Raw genomic sequence first — 19,402 nt, forward strand, 5'->3', positions numbered from 1 at the left:
GACTTCTGCAATACAGGCCTCAATCACATAAGGTCAGGAATATCCAGGAAATGCATTTGATGTAATCTACAACAGTAGAAAGATGCTAGTGAAGATGCAAGATAATACATAAAAGAGGCCTAAGTCATCCGCAGTATAGAACCCAACAATCTAACAGGTTTATTTACAGCTTCGACTTGAACTGATCCTCCGTGACACCGGCACCCATAGCCGCAGTCGAGGACACACCACCAGTCACGGTCTTGAGGAGGTTGTCGGCGTAGTCGGCGCCGCTCCACTTCTGGTGAGTGAGAACATCGCAACCAATCTCGCGCTCCTTGCTCTGAACGATCTCAACGTAAGCCTTCATGCCCTCCTTCGCGTAGTTCCTAGCGAACAAGTCGCTGATGTATGCATTCGAGTGGAGACCACCGAGCTAGAGATGGGATGTCAGCATCCGTGTATGTAAGTAATTGACCGACACAACTTACAGTGATGAATTGCCAAACAAAGCCGAGCTTGCCGAGCTCCCAGACGAAGCCCTTCATGTCGTTACCCGTCAATCCAGCAGCCTCCCAGTTGAACGACGGGCTAAGGTTGTATGCCAGCCAGTGTCCGGGCCGCTCAGCGTGCACACCATGGGCAAACTCCTGGGCCTGCGATAGAATGGGTTTCTTGGTCTCCATCCAGAGCGCGTCGGCGTAGGGCGCGTACTCGATCGAGCGGCGGATGGCACACTGAGTGCCGCCCTGGTAACGGTAGAACCCCTCGCGAGTACGAGGAACGTCCCAGTTCCAGTAGGGAATGCTCTTGAGACCGAACTCCTTCTGGGCAATCTCGACAGCGGCGGGGTACGAGGAGCGAATTACCCGTGAGACGAACCGGTCGACAGTAGCTTTGTTGGAACCCTGGGCACTCAATGCACGTGCGAGGGTGGTGGAGAACAGCTCAAGGTTGGCGGAGGCAGTCCAGGCGTCCTCGACAGCCTGGAGCTCGTCGCCAGACTTGCCAGCGTTTTCGGCATCGGTCATGGCGCCGACAAGGGAGGGGAGGGAAGCATTCGTGGCTCCAAGGATGAAGGGGTGGTCACGTTCGTCGATGTTAGTGGTGATGAGGGTGGCGGCTTCCGAGTCCGTACGGGAGATGATGAGGTTCTCGACGCCCATGATGTCGAATTGAAGGCGAATGGCAATCAGACGGTTGATTTGCTCGGAGATGGGAACAAGCACTTTGCCAGCCATGTGGCCACACTTCTTGGTGCCGGGAGCCTGGTCCTCGACGTGAATACCAGCAGCACCCTTCTCGACGAACATTTTTGCAAGTTTCATGATGGCAGTGATGCCTCCGTGACCGGTGTCAGCGTCAGCAACGAGCGGGCGGAGGTAGTCGATATAGGGGGTGGAAGCAAGCTCAGCCTCCGACAGGTTAGAGCGGGCCTCGCGCTGCTTGCGGTCGTGGAAGAGCTGCGCCATGAAAAGATGCTCAACCTTGTTGGGGACGGTGTTCGAGGGGTAGTCTGCCAATAGTTCAAATTGGCTATCTCATCTCATTGCATCATGTTTCGCAAGAAACGTACCAGCAAGATCCGGGCCCGGTTCATTGGTGCTAGAGGCCGTGCTAGAGGACTGCCAACCAGAGACATAGACGGTCTCGAGATATTTGGCCATCTGAGTGACCTGAACGGGGTCCAAACTACATTCACCATGGATCAGTACCAACAATAGCCAAGGACGAGTAGAAGCACTAACGCGCCGTAAGTGTGGGAGGGCGTGCCATTCTTGGCGTGTTCGCTGAGGAGCTTGAAGAGTTTCTTGCCCTGGATGTCTGAAGGGTACTTGATAGGGATGGTACCTCTCTTCGAGACAACCTGAGCAGCGGTGTAGGAGCGCTTGGTGCGTGCAAAGCGCGGGTTCTGGGATAGACGCGCGTGGTGAGTTCATGTCGGAGCTAAAGACAGGGGCTTGGATTACCTTGAACCACTGCTCAACTTCGGCCACCTCAGCCTGGAAAGCAGCGCGCTCGCGGGTAGACATGATGAGGGAGGTGTGGAGGGAGAAAGGTAGAAACGGGATTGAAGGAATGAATTCGAGGACAAGATGGTTTTGAGGGTCGTTTCAGAGCTCCTTAGGCCGACTTGGGCCTACAGCCGCATGTGATTTATTGAATGACATCTGTTTTGCGGAGGTGGTCATAGTGCCTTTTACTCCGCATTGGGTGTTACGGAAGGCCTGTCTCCTCCGAATTGGAGTCTGGGCACGCCAGGTATACTGCCGTACTAGTCTCAAGATCTCCCGTACTGCCGTGTCGGCTCTTGGTTTTTGACGGCGTCGGGCCTCGTTGCGATACGCAGTGTGCCGAGGCGGGTCAAATGAGCGTGATTACGCTCTAACCCCCTCCGAGATCCATTATGACCGCTTGTCTACTGTATGGAATGTACAAATTGTTCCGTATACGCATGATCGTGTGATGACCTCGAACAGGTCGGCGATACACGGACTTTGCCAACGACCTGCTCATGCAGTATCCTGTGTGGCCCCGAGGTCGACCACGCTCACCGGCGGTCGCCGTCGTATACCAAGCCTGCCAGGCCATAACGGACAACGAAGGCGAGAACGCTACCTGCGACCTGAAGTAGCGTATTAGGCAGTGAAGGCCACGATATCTTCGTGAGATCTCACCTGTGTACACATCAACACCTGCACTAGTCTCTTTTCGTGCAAGGGACCCAGGTTCACGAGGAAGAAATTCAGTATAGTCAAATTAGTGCACTCGTGAATGACTCCAGTCGTTGAGTTTATCGTGAGCTCCGTGAGACGGAGTACAGATAAGATACGTAAGACGAGGGTCGTCAATCGTGACGGAGGTCTGAGGAACATCGTCTTCGAAGGATAAAGTTTATTGGTGTCCGCGTCGAATCTAAAGATATGATCTCATCAAGTAAATCTTCCTAGTCAAAGATAGCCTGTATACGAACCGTGGTACGCGATGCCTCGGATTCGGAACGAGACCAAACAACTGAGGGCATGATAGAACGAAGTTGAAAATCTGAGGAAGGAAGAAAAGCAGGAGGGTCTTGGAGAAGTGGGCCTGTATCCCGACGACCGAAAAGGCCATCCCGGCTACATAACAGAAAGTGTCGCCCGGGAAAGCACGCGCTGGGTACCTGGACGTATTTGGTCAGCAGGAATGACTGTCAAGCTCTTGACGGCTCTTGACGTCAAAAAAGATGACCTCACCAGTTATGGTACATGAAGCCTAGACAAACACCGACGAGAGGGAGCATGAAATATAGGCTGAAGACGTGCCGGGACACTAATTCCTGACTTCCGTACGCCATCCCGGCATGCCATTCTCCCCCGATATCAACCTCGGCTTTATTGCCCAACAGGTGAAGAGGTATCCGGAAGTCCACGGGCCACGGAAGGTAGAGCAAGTCATTTATGATCACAGAAATGGCTATGATCAGAGCTTGGCTGACTTCCGAGCCATTGATCCCGGCTAGGATATTGATGCTGTTCGTGGTAAAGGTAGAAAGGAGAGACATGTATAGATAGTATAATGGCCCTAAAGACAAAGAAGCGATGAGAAGTATACCAAAGGCTACGCATGTGGTCACATACCCAAGTTGAGGAGAACACCAAAGAGACCACGGAGAGGTAAGGGAACGACTACGTGAGTGTTGCCACTTTCGGCAAAATATACCATTAGAAGAGGTATAGATGCAATGAGGGGAATCGGGAGTTTGTGTCGCCAACGAATATCAAAGACATCATCCAAGAATCCTAGCATGGTGGCCATCATAAGAGATAACAACGACGACAAGTAAACTGCTAGCTGCAAGCTGTTAGTTCTTGGTAAAGAGTTTGTATGTTAGAGTTTGCTCACTTGATGATGCAACGGCTCTGAGCCCCTAGAACTGTCCCCATTGGCTTCTGCATGTGATAGACTTGCAACAGTCCTGGCAAATGGGAAAGGGATAAAGATGATGAGGAGAATAATGTAGATGGACGCGCAAACCAGCCCTTGGGACTCTGGACTGTGATAACGTTTAGCCATAAATCGCACGCACATGGTCGGTTCAGGGACATACATTGGGTCAGAGTAGGTCTTGAGAAGGTCTCTTCCTTTCAAGTTTGCCTTGATAAAGGTCGGACCGAGAGCAGGTATCATGTAGAGCGCAGCCAAAAACGCATATATGGACAGCCCGACTGACGTGTAGAGTCCGGGAAGGGGTGGGACTGGGTCCAGTAGAGGTCTCAAGACAAACCATCCCGCTACTGGAACGAGCGACACAAGCAAGACCGTCGGTAGCGGCCTTGGAGTTAAGGCCGAATGCATGTTCGCGCCTTCAAGGTCGTTGTGATGATGAAAGTGCTTGAGAAAAGCTAAGCACTGGGTTGCCTCCCCAGACCTCCTGAAGGTCGGAAGCTAGAGACGTGTACCCGGCGCGTCGGCCCACGTGGCATGGCTAACTTTCCCTGCACCATATCAGCCAACGGCTCTCAGGGCCCCTCAGCATCGACTATCGCGTCCACATCGAGCAATGAAACAGAGGGACGATGGCTATTGAACTCGGAACAATGTCATGTCAAGGTCTCTGAAGGCAAAGGACGCGGTGTATATGGTGAATCGCGGTTTGTGACTTCACATCAGCGTTTTACTGAAACGCCCTTCAGCATCTCATCGCATAGCACCTCGGACGGTGATCGAAGCCAGCCCTGTGTTGTTGTTTTCCAAGGACGAGTATGACGCACATGGCAAACATACACTTCTTGATCACTACACTTTCAACTCGAAAGACGGTCGTATGGCTCTCGCTTTGGGACTCGGTACACACACCCCACTCCACAACGGATGGCTTGCTGATCCACCGAATCAGGATCCTTGTTCAATCATTCAGACCGACCAAATGTGTCTTATGAAGTAGATTCATCACATGAGACCATACGGTATATCGCATCCAGAAGTATTGAACCTGACGAAGAGCTGTGCATATTCTACGGCCACAAGCTTTGGTTCGATCCAGTTGGCTGCTCAGACAAAGGGGATGGGCCCATTGCAGAGGTCGACCAGGATGCATGGGGTGGTCTCACTAATATCGCAGCTGATGATAGAGACAATGCACTACCGGACGCTGAAGATCCTCAGGAACATGTGCAGGAGGATGACCTGCCCTTCACCAGAACAAGACTGTCCCTTGAGGTCGAGGAGGAAGACATGGAGTCCATCCAAACCAGTAAGTACCCATGTGGATGCACGCGTTCATTAAATAACCACCCCTCCAGTGCAAGCCTGGGTGGTCGACATTCCTCATACAAAAGATATCGCCACCATGCTCAAGTGAGTACACCGATTGTTACCCACCCCTCTCAGCCCACTTTCTTTTCCTAGATGGCTTAAACAATCCGACCTTGATTCTCCCGATCTCGCACATCTTAAACGGATACGGCGACAGGAGGAGTTGACTTCCCTTCTTCTCGGCACCTGGGAAGAACCACCAGCCCTTCCGGAGACGCTGGAGTTGCCCCCTCCATACCAGCTACCAGTGCCGTGTAACCAGGCGCTCACACAGAATTCCCTGCAATTGAAGAACACCCTCTGGCCCACGGTGTACGCACCGCGACGGAAATGGGAGTTTGAACCCTGGTCTCGTGGCAAGGTGCGCTGGGCATACAATGCCGTGCGGCAACTCGTCAGCGAGGCGCGGGCAGCAAAACACAATGGAGAGGTTAGTGCCATTAGGTGAATTCGGGTATGATCACTGATACGGGCTTGTAGCTCCCGATAGCAGTCTCTGTTCCGCCACCTTACGAAGAAGCCGACACATTCTCCGAGACCTTCTTTGCTCACGACATAAGGGCGTCTACGAACCACCCACTACGGCACGCAGTATTGAACTGTGTCCGCAAAGTTGCCGACTTCCGAGCATCACAGAATACTGGATCATCTACGACTCACCCTATAGATCAGGACGAAGGCTCAGCGGACGGCACTCGTAACGGCATGAACTATCTTCTCACCGGCCTCACGTTATTTGCTACGCACGAGCCATGCATTATGTGCAGCATGGCGCTCCTCCACTCCCGAGTGAAGGAAGTCATCTATCTCTTCCCAATGCCTAAAACCGGTGGATGCGGGAGTGTCGCGTGCCTTCCTGCGCTCAAACCTGTCAACCATCGTTTCGCGATCTCGCAATGGAAACTAAAAGATACCTTCGGCGACATCGCGATAGACCTCAACGAAGACGCGTAACCGCCACTCTGATATAATGCGATTGTAACCATAAGCTCTGAATTGCATCCACGATTAAACATTCATAATGTTATCCGAACTAGCTAAAACCTATCAGTCTCTTATTATCATCATAACAGTAATTTTGTCCTTGCCCAGGTCCTTTCCCCTGGGTCACAAAGCCTCATCTCACAGGCGGCCGACCTCGCGTGGCTGCCCCGCTGGAGGCTCCCACATCTTGTCCTTGACAAGTTCCAGCAGTTCCGCATCAGGCAGAGTGCGGAGGTATCCATTTATGTCGAGCCCCTGCGTGGCAAACAATGCGTTAGCTCCGCTCAAACACCTTGAACGACGTTCAAAAGGCCCTTCAGGCGAGAGAGGTCGGTTCCCCCCTTCTCGCTATCCCCAATTACCTCACTTAGCGTCCCAGAAGCCCCGCACTCTACCTCCGCGCCGACGCGCACAGCACAAGAACCGCAGATGACTTGAACAGCTCACCTCTTTCTGTGCCTGCCTGATTACCGCAGTGGCAACGGTTGCACTGATATCCCGAATGCGCTCGATGCGAGGGTAGACGAGGCCCGCGGCGCTTTCCTCGGGGGTCAGAGAGCCTGCGAGTGCCATCGCCGCTGTCTCGACCATCGCGTCCGACACGTGCGCGGTGCGCGACAGGATCGAGCCGAGTCCGATACCTGGGAACACGTACATGTTGTTGCCCTGCCCTGCCTCACGATCACCTATGGGCTTGTAGGGGCTGCCGGACGCAAATATGGCGCGCCCTTCTGACCTAAAAGAGTTTCAGCTAAGCCACTTCACAGCGGGGCATGGAACGTAAACGCACCAGTAGTGGGCATCGACGAAATCTATCTCGCTCAGACTAACAGGGTTTGAGAGAGGGAAGATGATTGGCCGCTCGTTCAACGCGGACATGGCCTTCACGACTTCTTCCGTGAACGCATTCTGTAGGATAGCGCAAAGGTTCCAGCTGAAGCACACGCCAAAAGAGATTGGTGCATACCCTTTGTGTGCTCAACCCAAGGAGCGCAGTAGGCTGGACGTGGTTGATGATATCCACAAGGTTCGTCAGCGGAGGTCCCTGATAGTCAGTTCTAGCGAAGACTAAAGTCTTTGTGAGCCAAGTTCAGCCAATCGAGAGTCTGGCCAACGCACACTTCTTGTGCTCTTGCAACCCCTTGCGGTCCGCAGTGATTAGGCCCTTTGAGTCTACAGTCTACTCTTGAAGTCAGTCTTTGGAGCAACCGTGAGATGGAACGATACGAACGTAGATGCGTCGACGAGCCTCTTCCGGGCTCAGGCCAGCAGATGTGAAGAACGCCGTCAGCTGCTTCGCGACACCGATACCCGCCGACCCTGCGCCGAAGAACAGGATCTTGTGCTCCGACAGAGGCTTCTTCGACGCTTCCGACGCAAGCCTGGCGGCGTTCGTGAAACCACCGAGGATGACCGCGCCCGTTCCTTGGATCTGCACAAAGCTCAAATTCAATGGGGGCAGACTCGTAATGGAATGGGCATCTCACATCGTCGTTGAAGACACGGTATTTCTGACGGTAACGGTCCAGGTACCGGAACGCGTTGTCGGTGGAGAAGTCCTCGAACTGGACGAGCAGCTGCGGGAACACCTCGGTCATGGCATCCATGAACTCGTCCATGAACCCATCCATCTACCGCGTCTCTCGTCAACGGCACAGCTCCGATCCAGCAGACGACAGGGGCCGTCGAGATACGAGAAACGCACCTCGTCCGGGCCGGGCCGAGTCCGGCGCACGCCGATGTAGAGCGGATCGTCCAGGTACCGCTGGGTGTTGGTCCCGAGATCAAGACAAATTGGCACCTAAGCAGTGGACACGCGAGCAACGTCAATCAAGGCCCGGCTTCGTCTCGGAGGCAGAAGCAGTGAACGCGGAATAAAAGACGTACGGTGGATGAGGGCTTGATGCCCGCGGCGGCGATGTACAGGTCTCTGCGGAGGCGCGTTTTGCGTCAGCATCTACGCTCGTAGTTGGCAGCACGGCGGTGCAAGGCGGGATACCCACAGTTTTCCGAGGCTGATCGGGAGGCCGTTGGCTCCGAGGTCGCCCAGGCCAAGGATTCGAGAACCTGGTTCATGACAGTATACACGCGTCAGCAACCACACTCGTGCCGGGAGGAAGGCTGCTCACCGTCGGTGACGACCGCGATGCGTCCGTCATGGAGGTTCGGCCAGGATCTCAGCACTTCACGGATGCGACCACGGTCCTCGATCGAAATGTAGAGCCCCTCCGGACGGCGCCAGATGTGCGAATAGTTCACGCACGCCTCGCCGACCTGTACATCCCTCTGGTCAGACTGCCCGCATGTACATTGGATCCTGCTCAGCACTTACAGTGGGCGTGTAGAGGATGGGGACCATTTCCTGTACATATGAGCACGCGTATTCGGAACCCGGTCCGAAGCGAGAGGATCGGCTAGGTAACGGAAGAAAAACGTAGCGCACCTGCATGTTTTCGAGGAGCATGTCGTAGAAGAGGTTCGCGTCTCTGCCTTTGAGACCGTTGAGGTAAATGTACTTCTCGAGCGCGATGTCCTTGGACCGGAACTGGACGAGACAGCGTGCCCTGTGGTCGGTGTTGGCGATCCTGGCTGGGTATGCGTGGGCGGACATGGTGTGGAATGCGGAGGCTGATCCTGTTGTTGTTGGGTGTAGACGACGCTGCTGGACCATTTTATAAGATGCTCGAGAGGGAATCACGGGGGAAGAGGAGAGGGTACGACGAGAGAGGCTAAGAGCGCGAGCAGCCTGTTTTGAAAGGGGCATTATCATGTGCACAAGAGCACAGGATGCGGAGACGGAAGGGGGAGGAGGAGGGGTGAGAGACTGGAGTCAAAGGATCTTAGCCTTTGCAGTATGATTCTTGGCTTTTAGTGCCCTACGGATCCCTTACAGTCTGGGATGACTCGAATAAGGTCTCACTGGGGTTGGGGCGAAAATTATATGGTCTGACATTCATGTCGTAAGTGTCAAAGCTTTTATGAAGTCAGTCAGGGGCCGACACCTCCCGAGAGCCTCCCAGCCTCTCGTATTTCGTGTGTTCGTGCAGCTTTCTTGGACATGTGTGCACTGGTATAGGCCGCCGCCCTCTCACCATGAGACTCGGTGACCAGACAGCACGGGAGGCTTGTAAGCACCAAGCGCCGAAATGGAACATACATTCTAGCACGCAAGCCATAAATGGAAGCGGACTTCCGTACTCAGTCGCCGGAACGTTTGGGGACGGAAGTATCATAGGGAAGATGTGAATATTCAACAAGATTAGTGCTAGGGTGCCAGGGACCAACTACAAATTCGCGTGCCGGCGTCAGCAATTTCTAAGTTTGCGCATGCATGATGCAGTGTATTGTTGAGAGTGTGGGTAGGAGCTAAAGCATATTAGCAACAAGCACATGTTTGAGCAACAAAGCAACGAGCTTACTTTTTCCAAAAGTCTGGGACGGAACACCGTGTCCCCAATAGACTTCTCGCCCCGCCAGACCCCAGACCGAGTAGACGGAGAACCCCAGTGGTCTACCAGAAGTCGCGCCTCTTCTTCCTGATCTCCCGCTGCACGCTCTTACGGTCGCCCCAGGTCGCACGCTCCTGCTCGTGCTCGCGCTCCACCTCCTTCCGCTTCTCGCGTCGCTGCTTCTTCGGCAGGGCAGCGACCTTGCTCACGAGGTAGGGCTTGCACCCGAACAGCGCCGCTAGCTTGTTGCACGACCACTTCTCTGGGTCCTCGGCGCGGAGCTCGCGGATACGCTGAATGGCCTCGTCCGAGAGGCGCTCGGGCGCAGGCGCGTATGCGGATGGGCGGAGGAGCGGCGGGACGGCTGCGTTGCTGTCTGCCGATGCAGGGCGGAGGAGAGGGGAGGCGGGTGCGAGGGTGGTGGAGAAAGGTGTGGGTGCGCTGGGTGGTGGTCGGTGCACGAACGTGAGGTTGTCTTCGAGGGCGGTGACTTCGGCGCTGGAAGCACTGAGCGGGTCGGGTACGCGAGACTGGGGCTTTCCAGGAATACGCGTCACGTAGCCGCGCACGGCGCGCAATGGGAAGGACGTCCGTGGCTTGAGCATAGTTTCGACGTCTGCGCAATGCGAATGACAGTCGCGGTTCTGGCACAGGCAAATTGGCATGAGCGCTAAATTAGTTTAGGAAGTCCATTCCCACGCTTTCCGCTCAAGCAAGTGCTTTGACTCTTCCTAGTTGCATCACAAGGCCCTCTATGCAAGAGCAGCGTCATTCACTCTATTCATTGCTTCACAGACAACTCTTCTAAAGGACTTCTTATAACTTCATTTGACCTGATCTTTCAGCACCGGGACAGTCCTCAATGTACCGCTCCAGGCTTGCCCATTCATTTGTCGCAGCACTGTGATATCTGAAACTCTTGGTGCTGGCCTTTGTCTTTCTGCGTGATTCTTCTGGGCTTTGGCTACCGGCCGGCTTTTCCAGTACCGACATGATTATGTTTGTTGACTTCGCTCACATACGAGGAAACAAGACGATTATGCAGTAATTGCATACTGTTCATGCTGGTAATACATGCTAAAACGCGAGCCGCTGCAAATTCTCAGTCCATCATCACGCCGGAACGGCCAACCCTGCCTTCACGCCCTCGCGCGCGTCCATACGGTCGAACCATTTCTACGGCACACATCATCAACCTCATCACTCTTTTGCACGACCTGTGTCGACTCACCTTGAAGTTGGGAAACTCGTCAATAGACTCAATCCCGGCAAACGAGTAGCTCTTGGTCCTGCGCCAGCATCAGAATGGTATTTCGCGACAATTTAAAACGATCAACTACTGACCAGGGGAAGACGTTGAAATCGGCGATGGTGCACTGGCCACGCCCAGGGCCGGCGAGGTAATCGCGGCCTTCGAGACGAATGTCCATCACCTTGTACAGACGTTTCGTCTCGTCAATGTAGCCTGGGCTGGTGCATCAACAACATGAGGCTTTCCGAGAGAAATAGCGGACATACGCTTCTTGGCGTAAGGAATATCCTCAGGTGCGAAGCGGTTGAAGTGATTAGCTAAGGACATCGTCAGCGATTCCGCCACGAAGCATCGACCAAGGACTGCCGACACGCACCCTGCCCTTGCATAGGCCCAACACCCCCGTGCGCGAAGAACATCCATTGCAGCATCTCGCTCCAATCGTTCGGCTGCGTCGCGGCGTCGAACACGAATTTCTTCTCGGTATCGTAGTGCTGCGCGAGGTAGAGGAGAATCGCGGCGGTCTCGAACACAGGGAAGTCGCCCCGCGCGCGGTCGACGAGGACGGGGATGCGCCCATTCGGGTTCAGCTTGATGAACCAGGGCTCCTTCTGGGTGTTCTTGCTGATGTCAATTTTCTGCACGCTGGTAGAGTGTCAGGGACAATATGAGGTGCGGGCAATGCGGGATGAGTGTAGGGAGATAGGGGCACGCACTCGTAGGCGACCTTGTCGCCGTAGATGGCTTTGAGTTCTTCAAGGTATACGGAGACCTTCTTCCCGTTGGGAGTAGGGGCGGTGTAGAGCAGCAATGGCTTGGAAGACATGTTTGTTGATAAGTTTCTGGTCGCAGTAGAAGATGGGAGTGTACGAGAGAGAGAGGCAAGGCGGAAGAGAGCAGATGACATCTTCTATAGTGTCAGACAGTAGGCTTTTCTAGGAAAGAAATGACGTCTGTGCGTATGTGAGCCTAAGTCGCCTGACTATCTCTAGTATGTGCGTCCTCGGTCTTCGGGTAAATTGCAGGCGTGGAAGTTGTGATGATTAGCAATGTGCGTGACCTTCTAGACAAGACAGCGTCTGACAAACAATGGTAGAGAACGTTTGGAAAAGAGCAACACGCGGAGAACATCGTCGGCTGCAAGTTTGATTGAAGTGATACCTGGGGACCTGACAAAGCTGATTGACAGCCTGAGCCGAAGTCGCTGAGTAACGTTCCGTCCAATTTGCCCGACATCGCGGCCTTCATCGTGGGTTCACCGCGACTTGGCGATTGACCTGTTCTTCTCCGGTCATACCGCAACGGTGTTGCATGGGTGTCTTAGAAATATCTGAAGGAAGGCGTACAACGTTTTTGGATCAAACGGCGAGCTGCACGATCGACCAAGAGAAATATGTTTGTCATCTGATCACCAATGTCCCATATTTTTACACCGACTGCGACATGTGTCCTGACGTCGGCCATGGCAGAGTAAACTGACATATTCCGACGACAGCTAAAACAATACCAAAACATGATGGATACACACAAAGGTTGTTGGTCACCACTTTGGTTTCCGCTTCGCGTTCTTGTTGTGCAGCGTATTCCTCCCCCTCGCGCCCCTGACAGTCTGTAGCTCCTGGAACTTCTTCTTGGCGTAGTGCTTCGACTCCGCATCGTCCAGGAGCTCGTCCACGAACGTCCGTTTGCGCTGGGCTCTGGCGAGGTTGTCCGCGCTCGCGCCGCCGAAAGGCGAGTCTGTCGGCATAATTGTTCCGATCTGCAAAGCGGTTCGTAGGATGAGCGATTTAAGGAAAGCGTGCAAGCGATTCAAGCGTGTTTGCGTACAGCAAAGTGTTTTGGGAGCCCTTTGATGCCCTTGCCTTCTCCCTCGTCGCGCCTGTAGAATCGCTTCGGGTCGAGTTGGTTACGCAGACGGAGAGCTTCGACTTCGCGGTAAAGACGGGGGAGGTCGGCCTCTGCTGGTGCGGGCAGGTCGAACCAGCCTGCGCCAGCTGTCTTGTTTTTGAGCTATATCCAGGTGAACATCATTTCGCTTTGTTAAATGGTAGAATTGGAGGATACATACAGCTTTACGCTCCTTTTTCGTCAACTTTTGGTCCGGCACGGCTGGTGGAGGTGCGGGCTGGCTGACCGAGGCCGTAGCGGCGGTCACTCGTTCGACATCGGGGTCACGAACTTCCCTCGGAGGTTCATGGCGCTTCTCGCCAAATTTGAAGTAGGATGGTGGGAGGGCACCTGGATCTAGTGGTGGTAATGGTCTGCTGGGGATCAGACCAATAACCTTGACGAAGCAGGAGGACAGGCTTACGGCTCTTCATCTGTTCCATCCAGCTTGATGACCTCTTCCTCCACTTGTTCTATCAATGTTTGTGACTTCCGCGTTTCAGCGGCCTCCCGTGCAGTTTGACGTGCTTTATTCAGGAGAGACTCTAGGTATTCTGGTGTAATTTCCTCGTCCGAGTCTGAATCCGAGTCTGAGTCGCTGTCTGTTGATACAGAAGACACCGACGAGACCTCCGAGTCAGAGTCTGCTACTTCTTCATGTTCGATGATCTCCTTCTGCTTCCCCTTGTCGAGTGTTGAGAGCGAGGCCATGGACGCCTGACCGAAGAGAAATCTTGAGGGTCGCTGAGCTCGAAGTTGCCGATCGCACATGCCGTATCGAGCACCCGCGCTTCCTGACAAGCGCGACCAATTTCTTCCTCCGAAGCAAACACCATGCAGACCGCGTCGCGTGCCCTCCGTGCCTCTGCAGGCCGCACACGCTCTGGCTTTGGCGCTGCTGCAACCCAGTTGCGCGCCAACCACACTCAACCTCAGCCCCAGGCACACACCGGAACCGCGGACGCCTCACCACGCACAACCTCCTTCGGATTCAGGACCGTTCCGGAAGACAGCAAGGAGAGCCTCGTCAAGAACGTCTTTGACTCTGTAGCATCCAACTACGACCTCATGAATGATGCGACGTCTATGGGCGTGCATCGTATCTGGAAGGACACGTTCGTGGGTGACCTGCGTCCGGGACGCCGCGGACCCATGCGTTGCATCGACGTAGCGGGTGGAACAGGGGATATCGCGCTGCGCATTCTTGACCACGCAAGGGAGGAATACGCGGACAGGGAGACTTCGGTTGAGGTGGTGGATATCAATGCGCAGATGCTTAAAGAGGGATTCAAGAGGTTTAAGAAGACGATGTACCACAACAGTAAGCTTTGACGTTGCCTCAGCATAGATTATTGCTAAACGGCATAACAGCTCCGCAGGTATCGTTCCATGAGGCTAATGCCCAGAGCCTGCCAAAGGAGAAGTTCCTCGATAATACTTATGACCTTTATACCATTGCCTTTGGTATTCGGAACTGCACGTCAATCCCTGATGTTCTGAAGGAAGCACACCGTGTCCTCAAGCCGGGTGCTACGTTTGCTTGCCTTGAGTTTAGCAAGGTCAACAACCCTTTGCTGGCTGCGTAAGTTACCCCTGTACCAACCTCACAGCTGTGCTGAAAACTGTCTACAGAGCTTATGACCAGTACTCGTTCTCTGTCATCCCCCTGCTTGGTACCATTCTCGCTGGAGACAGAGATTCGTACCAGTACCTAATAGAGTCAATACGAAAGTTCCCCAGTCAGCCAACCTTTGCGCAGATGATACGCGACGCCGGGTTTTCCACTGGCGCTGACGAGGATGGCGGGGCTTGGACCGACCTCTGGGGCGGCATTGCTAGCATACATACAGGAGTCAAGGTCTAATGTGTCTATAGTAGAGAACGTTAACACCATAGAACTAATAATGAAACTGACATGACGCGTCGCGTACTCGCATAATGACCTCGTGCCAAATAGCGCCTTCCATTCGCGGCAGGAGCTCTTGTGTGGCTGAGCACGCGCGCCTCTTTGTGCTCCTGCGAGACAGGCCACTCCCCTTCTCCACACGACCACCTCCTTCCCCCCTTCCTCTACACCGATGGCGTCTCCAGCGGGAAACAGTGCTCACCCCATGCCACCGGCAACGGCGGACCTCACCACTACCTGGGCCTTCCTCGAGGAGGGTGTCGACCACATCATGACCAAGCTACAGACAGGCGTTTCGTATTCAAAGTACATGAGTCTCTACACCGTCGCATACAACTACTGCACGTCCTCGCGCATGCACGGCACCACCGATGCAGGCAGTGGCGCTAGCAATCGCAGTAAGTCAATGGCGCTCGCCTCCTTGCCCGTTGATAAGGAACATCACGTCTCACCACCCGCCCCTCTGCGCGATCATCTAGCCGGCGCGAATCTGATGGGCTCGGATTTGTATAATAATCTCATTCGGTATTTTATCACCCACTTGAAGCTACTCAAGGATGTAAGTTATGCTCCTCTAACAGATAGTCTCTTGTCGCGCTGATCGCGTTGTATAGCAATCCGACTCCCTTCAAGATGAGGCGCTCCTTCGGTACTACGCAGCCGAGTGGGACCGCTACACCACCGGCGCAAACTACATCAACCGTCTTTTCACGTATCTCAACCGCCACTGGGTCAAGCGGGAACGAGACGAGGGGCGGAAGGGTGTCTACCCTGTGTACACGGTACGTGCACTCGCCGCATTGCATACATTGCCTCGTGTCTACCGCTGACTCACGCTGACTCCGTTATCCGATCCCGACTCAAAATGTTCTTTGCAAACTGGGAATCTCGTCGAAAATCAATCACAATAGCTCGCACTCGTGCAATGGAAATCTAATTTTTTCTTGCACGTGCAGAGCAAACACCAGAAGCTGGCCGGCGCGATCCTGCGATTGATTGAACACCAGCGAAATGGCGACACAATCGATCAGGGTCTCGTGAAGAAGGTCGTTGACTCGTTTGTTTCGCTCGGTCTCGATGAAACGGACATCAACAAGGCGTCTCTCGATGTGTACAAGGAGCACTTCGAGACGCCGTTCCTCGAGACGACCGAGAAGTACTACAAGCAGGAGTCCGAATCGTTCCTGGCTGAGAACAGCGTGTCCGACTATCTCAAGAAGGCTGAGGAGCGCCTGCGGGAGGAGGAGGACCGCGTCGAGCGGTACCTGAACACGGAGACGCGCAAGATGCTCGTCTCCAAGTGCGAGCATGTCCTCATTCGCGAGCACTCGGAGCTCATGTGGGAGAGCTTCCAGAGCCTGCTCGACTACGACAAGGACGAGGATCTGCAGCGCATGTACGCACTCCTCTCCCGCATTCCCGAGGGCCTTGACCCGCTCCGCAAGCGCTTCGAGGAGCACGTCAAGAAGGCGGGTCTCGCTGCTGTCTCGAAGCTTGTTGGTCAGGGCGCGGAGGGCGCGGACTCGCTCGAGCCGAAGGCGTATGTCGATGCTTTGTTAGAGGTGCACCGCAAGAACTCGGAGACGGTCAACCGGAGCTTCAGGGGCGAGGCCGGCTTCGTCGCTAGTCTTGACAAGGCGTGCAGAGAGTTTGTCAACCGCAACGCTGCCACTGGCACATCGTCGACGAAGTCGCCCGAGCTGCTTGCTAAGCACGCGGACATGCTTCTGCGGAAAAACAACAAGATGGCCGAAGATGAGGACTTGGAGGGTGCTTTGAACCGTGTGGTACGTGCAGCCTGTGTCAAAACAGCAAGAATATGCTCACATCCTCGTTGTAGATGGTGCTCTTCAAGTACATCGAGGATAAGGATGTCTTCCAAACATTCTACACCACGAAATTGTCTAAGCGTCTCATCCACGGTGTCTCTGCTTCGGACGAGGCCGAGTCAAGCATGATCTCGAAGCTCAAGGAGGCTTGCGGTTTCGAGTACACGAACAAGCTTGCACGCATGTTCACTGGTTCGTATACAACCTTGTTTCCACCATGAGCGCATATAACTGAATCGCCATTCAGACATGACGCTGAGCAAAGACTTGACTGACCAGTTCCGCGACCGGATGCAACAGAATCACGATGACATGGACATTAACTTCAGCATCATGGTCCTCGGCACCAACTTTTGGCCACTGAACGCCCCTACGCATGGTTTCACGATTCCTCAGGAGATTGCCCCGACGTACGATCGCTTCTCCAAGTACTACCAGACGAAGCATTCAGGGCGGAAGCTCACGTGGTTGTGGAACTACTCGAAGAACGAGCTGCACACGAACTACCTGAACCAGAAATACATCCTCATGACGAGCAGCTACCAGATGGCGGTCCTCCTGCAGTACAACCGACACGACACGCTCTCGCTCGATGAGCTTATCACTGCCACCGCCATCAGCAAGGAGATTCTGCTACAGGTGCTGACGCTCCTCACGAAGGCGAAGGTGCTGGTCAGCGAGGAGGCGGATCAGTATGATCTGAACCCGGGTACGTTTCTCGTTGGAGTCTGTTGGAGTCGCAGGCTGATGGAACGGCGCGTAGGCTTCAGGTCGAAGAAGATCCGCGTCAACCTCAACCAGCCCATCAAAGCTGAGGTCAAGGCGGAGTCAACCGAGGTGATGAAAGCCGTCGACGAGGATCGCAAGTATGTCATCCAGGCCAGGATCGTCCGGTGAGTAGACCTTGCCTTATGCGCTGCATGCCATACCGTCGCCCGGGCAGGAACTGAATGCCCTGATGGCTTGGTGGCCTGGGTTTGTCATGTGCTGACGTGCCTATAAAGCATCATGAAGGCGCGCAAGACGATGAAGAACCAGCCCCTGATCCAGGAGGTCATCTCCCAGATCTCGCATATCTTTGCGCCCAAGATCCCCGATATCAAGAAGGTGAGGATATGGCACTCCCTTTGTCTCTCCCCTGTGTTTCGAGCCATCTGTTCCATTTGATTCTGCACGTTCTGTGGCACCTCCACAATTAAACGACGCCAGTCTCGCGCGGAGGGCTGCTTCGGAGAGACGCCCGGTTTATTCTTGGGGGCGGGTCTTTCCCTCTCGTCTCTGAACGGGTATTGCGCCATGTCTTTTCTTGCGCGTTCCATCAGATAATCTTTGGACTCTCCATTGGAGTGTTGATCTTGGTGTTTGCGTTGCATTCCTTCGAAACCATATACTGACGACCACCCTCTTTTCCCCTCCTTTGCGGCTGCGACAGGCCATCGATACGCTCTTGGAGAAAGAGTACATTGAGCGTGTGGACGGCACACGCGACACGTTCGCCTACGTTGCCTAAACGACTCCGTCCGTCTGGCTACCTCCAAAATGGCCTACGGGTGGTCTCTTGACTGCCATGCTTGAAGACGGCAAGAGGGAGTCATGAGCGAATCACGATCAATACGAGATGGTTGATGTATGCGGCGCGATACTCAGTACTGTAGATATTATTCGCTTGCGATGTAGCATAATAACAGCTTTTCTTTTTATAACTACGCTTTTTTGATTTCTTGATCAAGATGTGAGACCAAAGGCTACGGTATGTATGTTTGGCTTCTGGACATGTGCTGTATCATGCATCATCATGGGGACATCCTGTGTCTTGTAATCAACACTGTTGCTTACCTGTGGACCTGGTGGCTGACCTGATCGCAGCAGTGATAAGCAAGAATAGACTTTTGTATGGACGGTGTGAGATAAAACACTTTTTTCGCATTGGCGGAGATCCTGAAAGACCATCTTGTGGAGGTGGCATGATGCACGCGTCCCAGTTTTGCCCGGCGTTTTGATGGTTTGCCGGTGCTGGCCGGCCCGGGGGTGCGAGTCGAAGGAGTGAATCTCACTGACTGTCAGTGAGAGTTCAAACGTTCAGGGGTGCTGCGTCGGTGCTCCCGTGAACGTTTGCGCAACCAATGATGGCGGTGGTTGATTAACAAATTCAAAGTCTAATGCTAATGGTCTGACTTGGGAATCACGCTCAGATGGGGGGAAGCCGCCGATTGCGCTTCTAGTCGATTCTCGACTACTTTTATACTAAACAGAATTATATACATTTCTAGGAGACTTCTCCTTAATGAATAATAGGGTTTCCGCAGTATAGGGCTTGGTTTGCCATCGAAGCTCCGGCAGGAGCCTCTATTTATTCTCGGAGCTTACGCGCAGTCACTACTGCAGGATCTCAAATCCAATACTCCCCCTCAAACCTAGCCCGTGCCTTACTCGGTTTCGCAAACACAAGTATTCCTGGCTGGCAATCTCGGTTTGAGCTTTTCCATGGCAACTATTGCCTTATCTTTTATTACTTCACGCTTTTTCGCGTTTATTCTCTGGTTATCTTCGCACTTTGTATAGCTAACTTAATAGCACAATTTAACACATTGTTATTCAGTATTTTCAGAACATTTAATGTATATTTCTGCGTGTGTTGACTTAGCAATGGCCAGTTGCTTTTCTAGTCTTCACTTTCGCGCTTTTACATGTTTTTATTATCGTTTTTCGTTTTAGGATCCGCTATGTGATAACATAGATATACATTTACTTCGAAGGGTTTCTTTATAAGCGGTGAGCGCTTGTTTTAATATTGTATGACTTCAGGTTTTGACTTGTA

General features: G+C 53.5%; 8 protein-coding genes across 8 annotated transcripts; 2 read left to right on the forward strand and 6 right to left on the reverse strand.

Moving 5' to 3' along the window:
- Positions 1-36: 36 nt before the first annotated feature.
- Positions 37-2,019, reverse strand: CONPUDRAFT_165175 (isocitrate lyase icl). Its single transcript, XM_007770199.1, has 5 exons — positions 1,950-2,019; positions 1,728-1,891; positions 1,556-1,671; positions 471-1,495; positions 37-415 (listed from the first exon to the last, which is right to left on the reverse strand). Exons 1-5 carry the CDS (start codon positions 2,010-2,012, stop codon positions 164-166), a joined length of 1,620 nt encoding a protein of 539 aa, XP_007768389.1. The 5' UTR covers positions 2,013-2,019; the 3' UTR covers positions 37-163.
- A 316-nt stretch (positions 2,020-2,335) lies between these two features.
- Positions 2,336-4,396, reverse strand: CONPUDRAFT_123723 (N-acetylglucosaminephosphotransferase). Its single transcript, XM_007770200.1, has 7 exons — positions 4,070-4,396; positions 3,865-4,015; positions 3,600-3,813; positions 3,216-3,543; positions 2,954-3,142; positions 2,658-2,895; positions 2,336-2,605 (listed from the first exon to the last, which is right to left on the reverse strand). Exons 1-7 carry the CDS (start codon positions 4,315-4,317, stop codon positions 2,531-2,533), a joined length of 1,443 nt encoding a protein of 480 aa, XP_007768390.1. The 5' UTR covers positions 4,318-4,396; the 3' UTR covers positions 2,336-2,530.
- A 120-nt stretch (positions 4,397-4,516) lies between these two features.
- Positions 4,517-8,872, reverse strand: CONPUDRAFT_143917 (malate dehydrogenase; the record flags this gene model as incomplete). Its single annotated transcript, XM_007770201.1, has 18 exons — positions 4,517-4,603; positions 4,656-4,808; positions 4,859-5,215; positions 5,265-5,319; positions 5,371-5,707; positions 5,758-6,516; positions 6,709-6,997; positions 7,052-7,170; positions 7,229-7,329; positions 7,381-7,441; positions 7,493-7,693; positions 7,749-7,892; positions 7,967-8,062; positions 8,149-8,191; positions 8,265-8,328; positions 8,391-8,535; positions 8,594-8,623; positions 8,705-8,872. The coding sequence occupies 13 exons, from the start codon at positions 8,870-8,872 to the stop codon at positions 6,400-6,402; spliced, it is 1,578 nt and encodes a 525-aa protein (XP_007768391.1). The 3' UTR covers positions 4,517-4,603; positions 4,656-4,808; positions 4,859-5,215; positions 5,265-5,319; positions 5,371-5,707; positions 5,758-6,399.
- Positions 8,873-9,482: 610 nt separating this feature from the next.
- On the reverse strand, positions 9,483-10,454 carry CONPUDRAFT_82054 (uncharacterized protein). The gene is made up of 2 exons (XM_007770202.1): positions 9,681-10,454; positions 9,483-9,627 (listed from the first exon to the last, which is right to left on the reverse strand). Exon 1 carries the CDS (start codon positions 10,313-10,315, stop codon positions 9,773-9,775), a length of 543 nt encoding a protein of 180 aa, XP_007768392.1. The 5' UTR covers positions 10,316-10,454; the 3' UTR covers positions 9,483-9,627; positions 9,681-9,772.
- A 286-nt stretch (positions 10,455-10,740) lies between these two features.
- Positions 10,741-11,845, reverse strand: CONPUDRAFT_82055 (glutathione S-transferase). Its single transcript, XM_007770203.1, has 6 exons — positions 11,679-11,845; positions 11,339-11,607; positions 11,229-11,279; positions 11,055-11,175; positions 10,942-10,999; positions 10,741-10,886 (listed from the first exon to the last, which is right to left on the reverse strand). Exons 1-6 carry the CDS (start codon positions 11,786-11,788, stop codon positions 10,824-10,826), a joined length of 672 nt encoding a protein of 223 aa, XP_007768393.1. The 5' UTR covers positions 11,789-11,845; the 3' UTR covers positions 10,741-10,823.
- Positions 11,846-12,358: 513 nt separating this feature from the next.
- Positions 12,359-13,560, reverse strand: CONPUDRAFT_137068 (Fcf2-domain-containing protein; the record flags this gene model as incomplete). Its single annotated transcript, XM_007770204.1, has 4 exons — positions 12,359-12,721; positions 12,790-12,972; positions 13,031-13,223; positions 13,274-13,560. The coding sequence occupies 4 exons, from the start codon at positions 13,558-13,560 to the stop codon at positions 12,503-12,505; spliced, it is 882 nt and encodes a 293-aa protein (XP_007768394.1). The 3' UTR covers positions 12,359-12,502.
- Positions 13,561-13,656: 96 nt separating this feature from the next.
- On the forward strand, positions 13,657-14,764 carry CONPUDRAFT_123734 (ubiquinone menaquinone biosynthesis methyltransferase UbiE). Its single transcript, XM_007770205.1, has 3 exons — positions 13,657-14,170; positions 14,221-14,431; positions 14,482-14,764. The coding sequence occupies exons 1-3, from the start codon at positions 13,684-13,686 to the stop codon at positions 14,711-14,713; spliced, it is 930 nt and encodes a 309-aa protein (XP_007768395.1). The 5' UTR covers positions 13,657-13,683; the 3' UTR covers positions 14,714-14,764.
- A 117-nt stretch (positions 14,765-14,881) lies between these two features.
- Positions 14,882-18,293, forward strand: CONPUDRAFT_137070 (Cullin-domain-containing protein). The gene is made up of 9 exons (XM_007770206.1): positions 14,882-15,153; positions 15,235-15,314; positions 15,370-15,537; positions 15,667-16,542; positions 16,596-16,776; positions 16,832-17,293; positions 17,348-17,477; positions 17,589-17,691; positions 18,017-18,293. The coding sequence occupies exons 1-9, from the start codon at positions 14,928-14,930 to the stop codon at positions 18,092-18,094; spliced, it is 2,304 nt and encodes a 767-aa protein (XP_007768396.1). The 5' UTR covers positions 14,882-14,927; the 3' UTR covers positions 18,095-18,293.
- The last annotated feature ends 1,109 nt before the right edge of the window (positions 18,294-19,402 follow it).

Source organism: Coniophora puteana (assembly GCF_000271625.1).
Source record: "Coniophora puteana RWD-64-598 SS2 unplaced genomic scaffold CONPUscaffold_6, whole genome shotgun sequence".
NCBI lineage: Eukaryota > Fungi > Basidiomycota > Agaricomycetes > Boletales > Coniophoraceae > Coniophora > Coniophora puteana.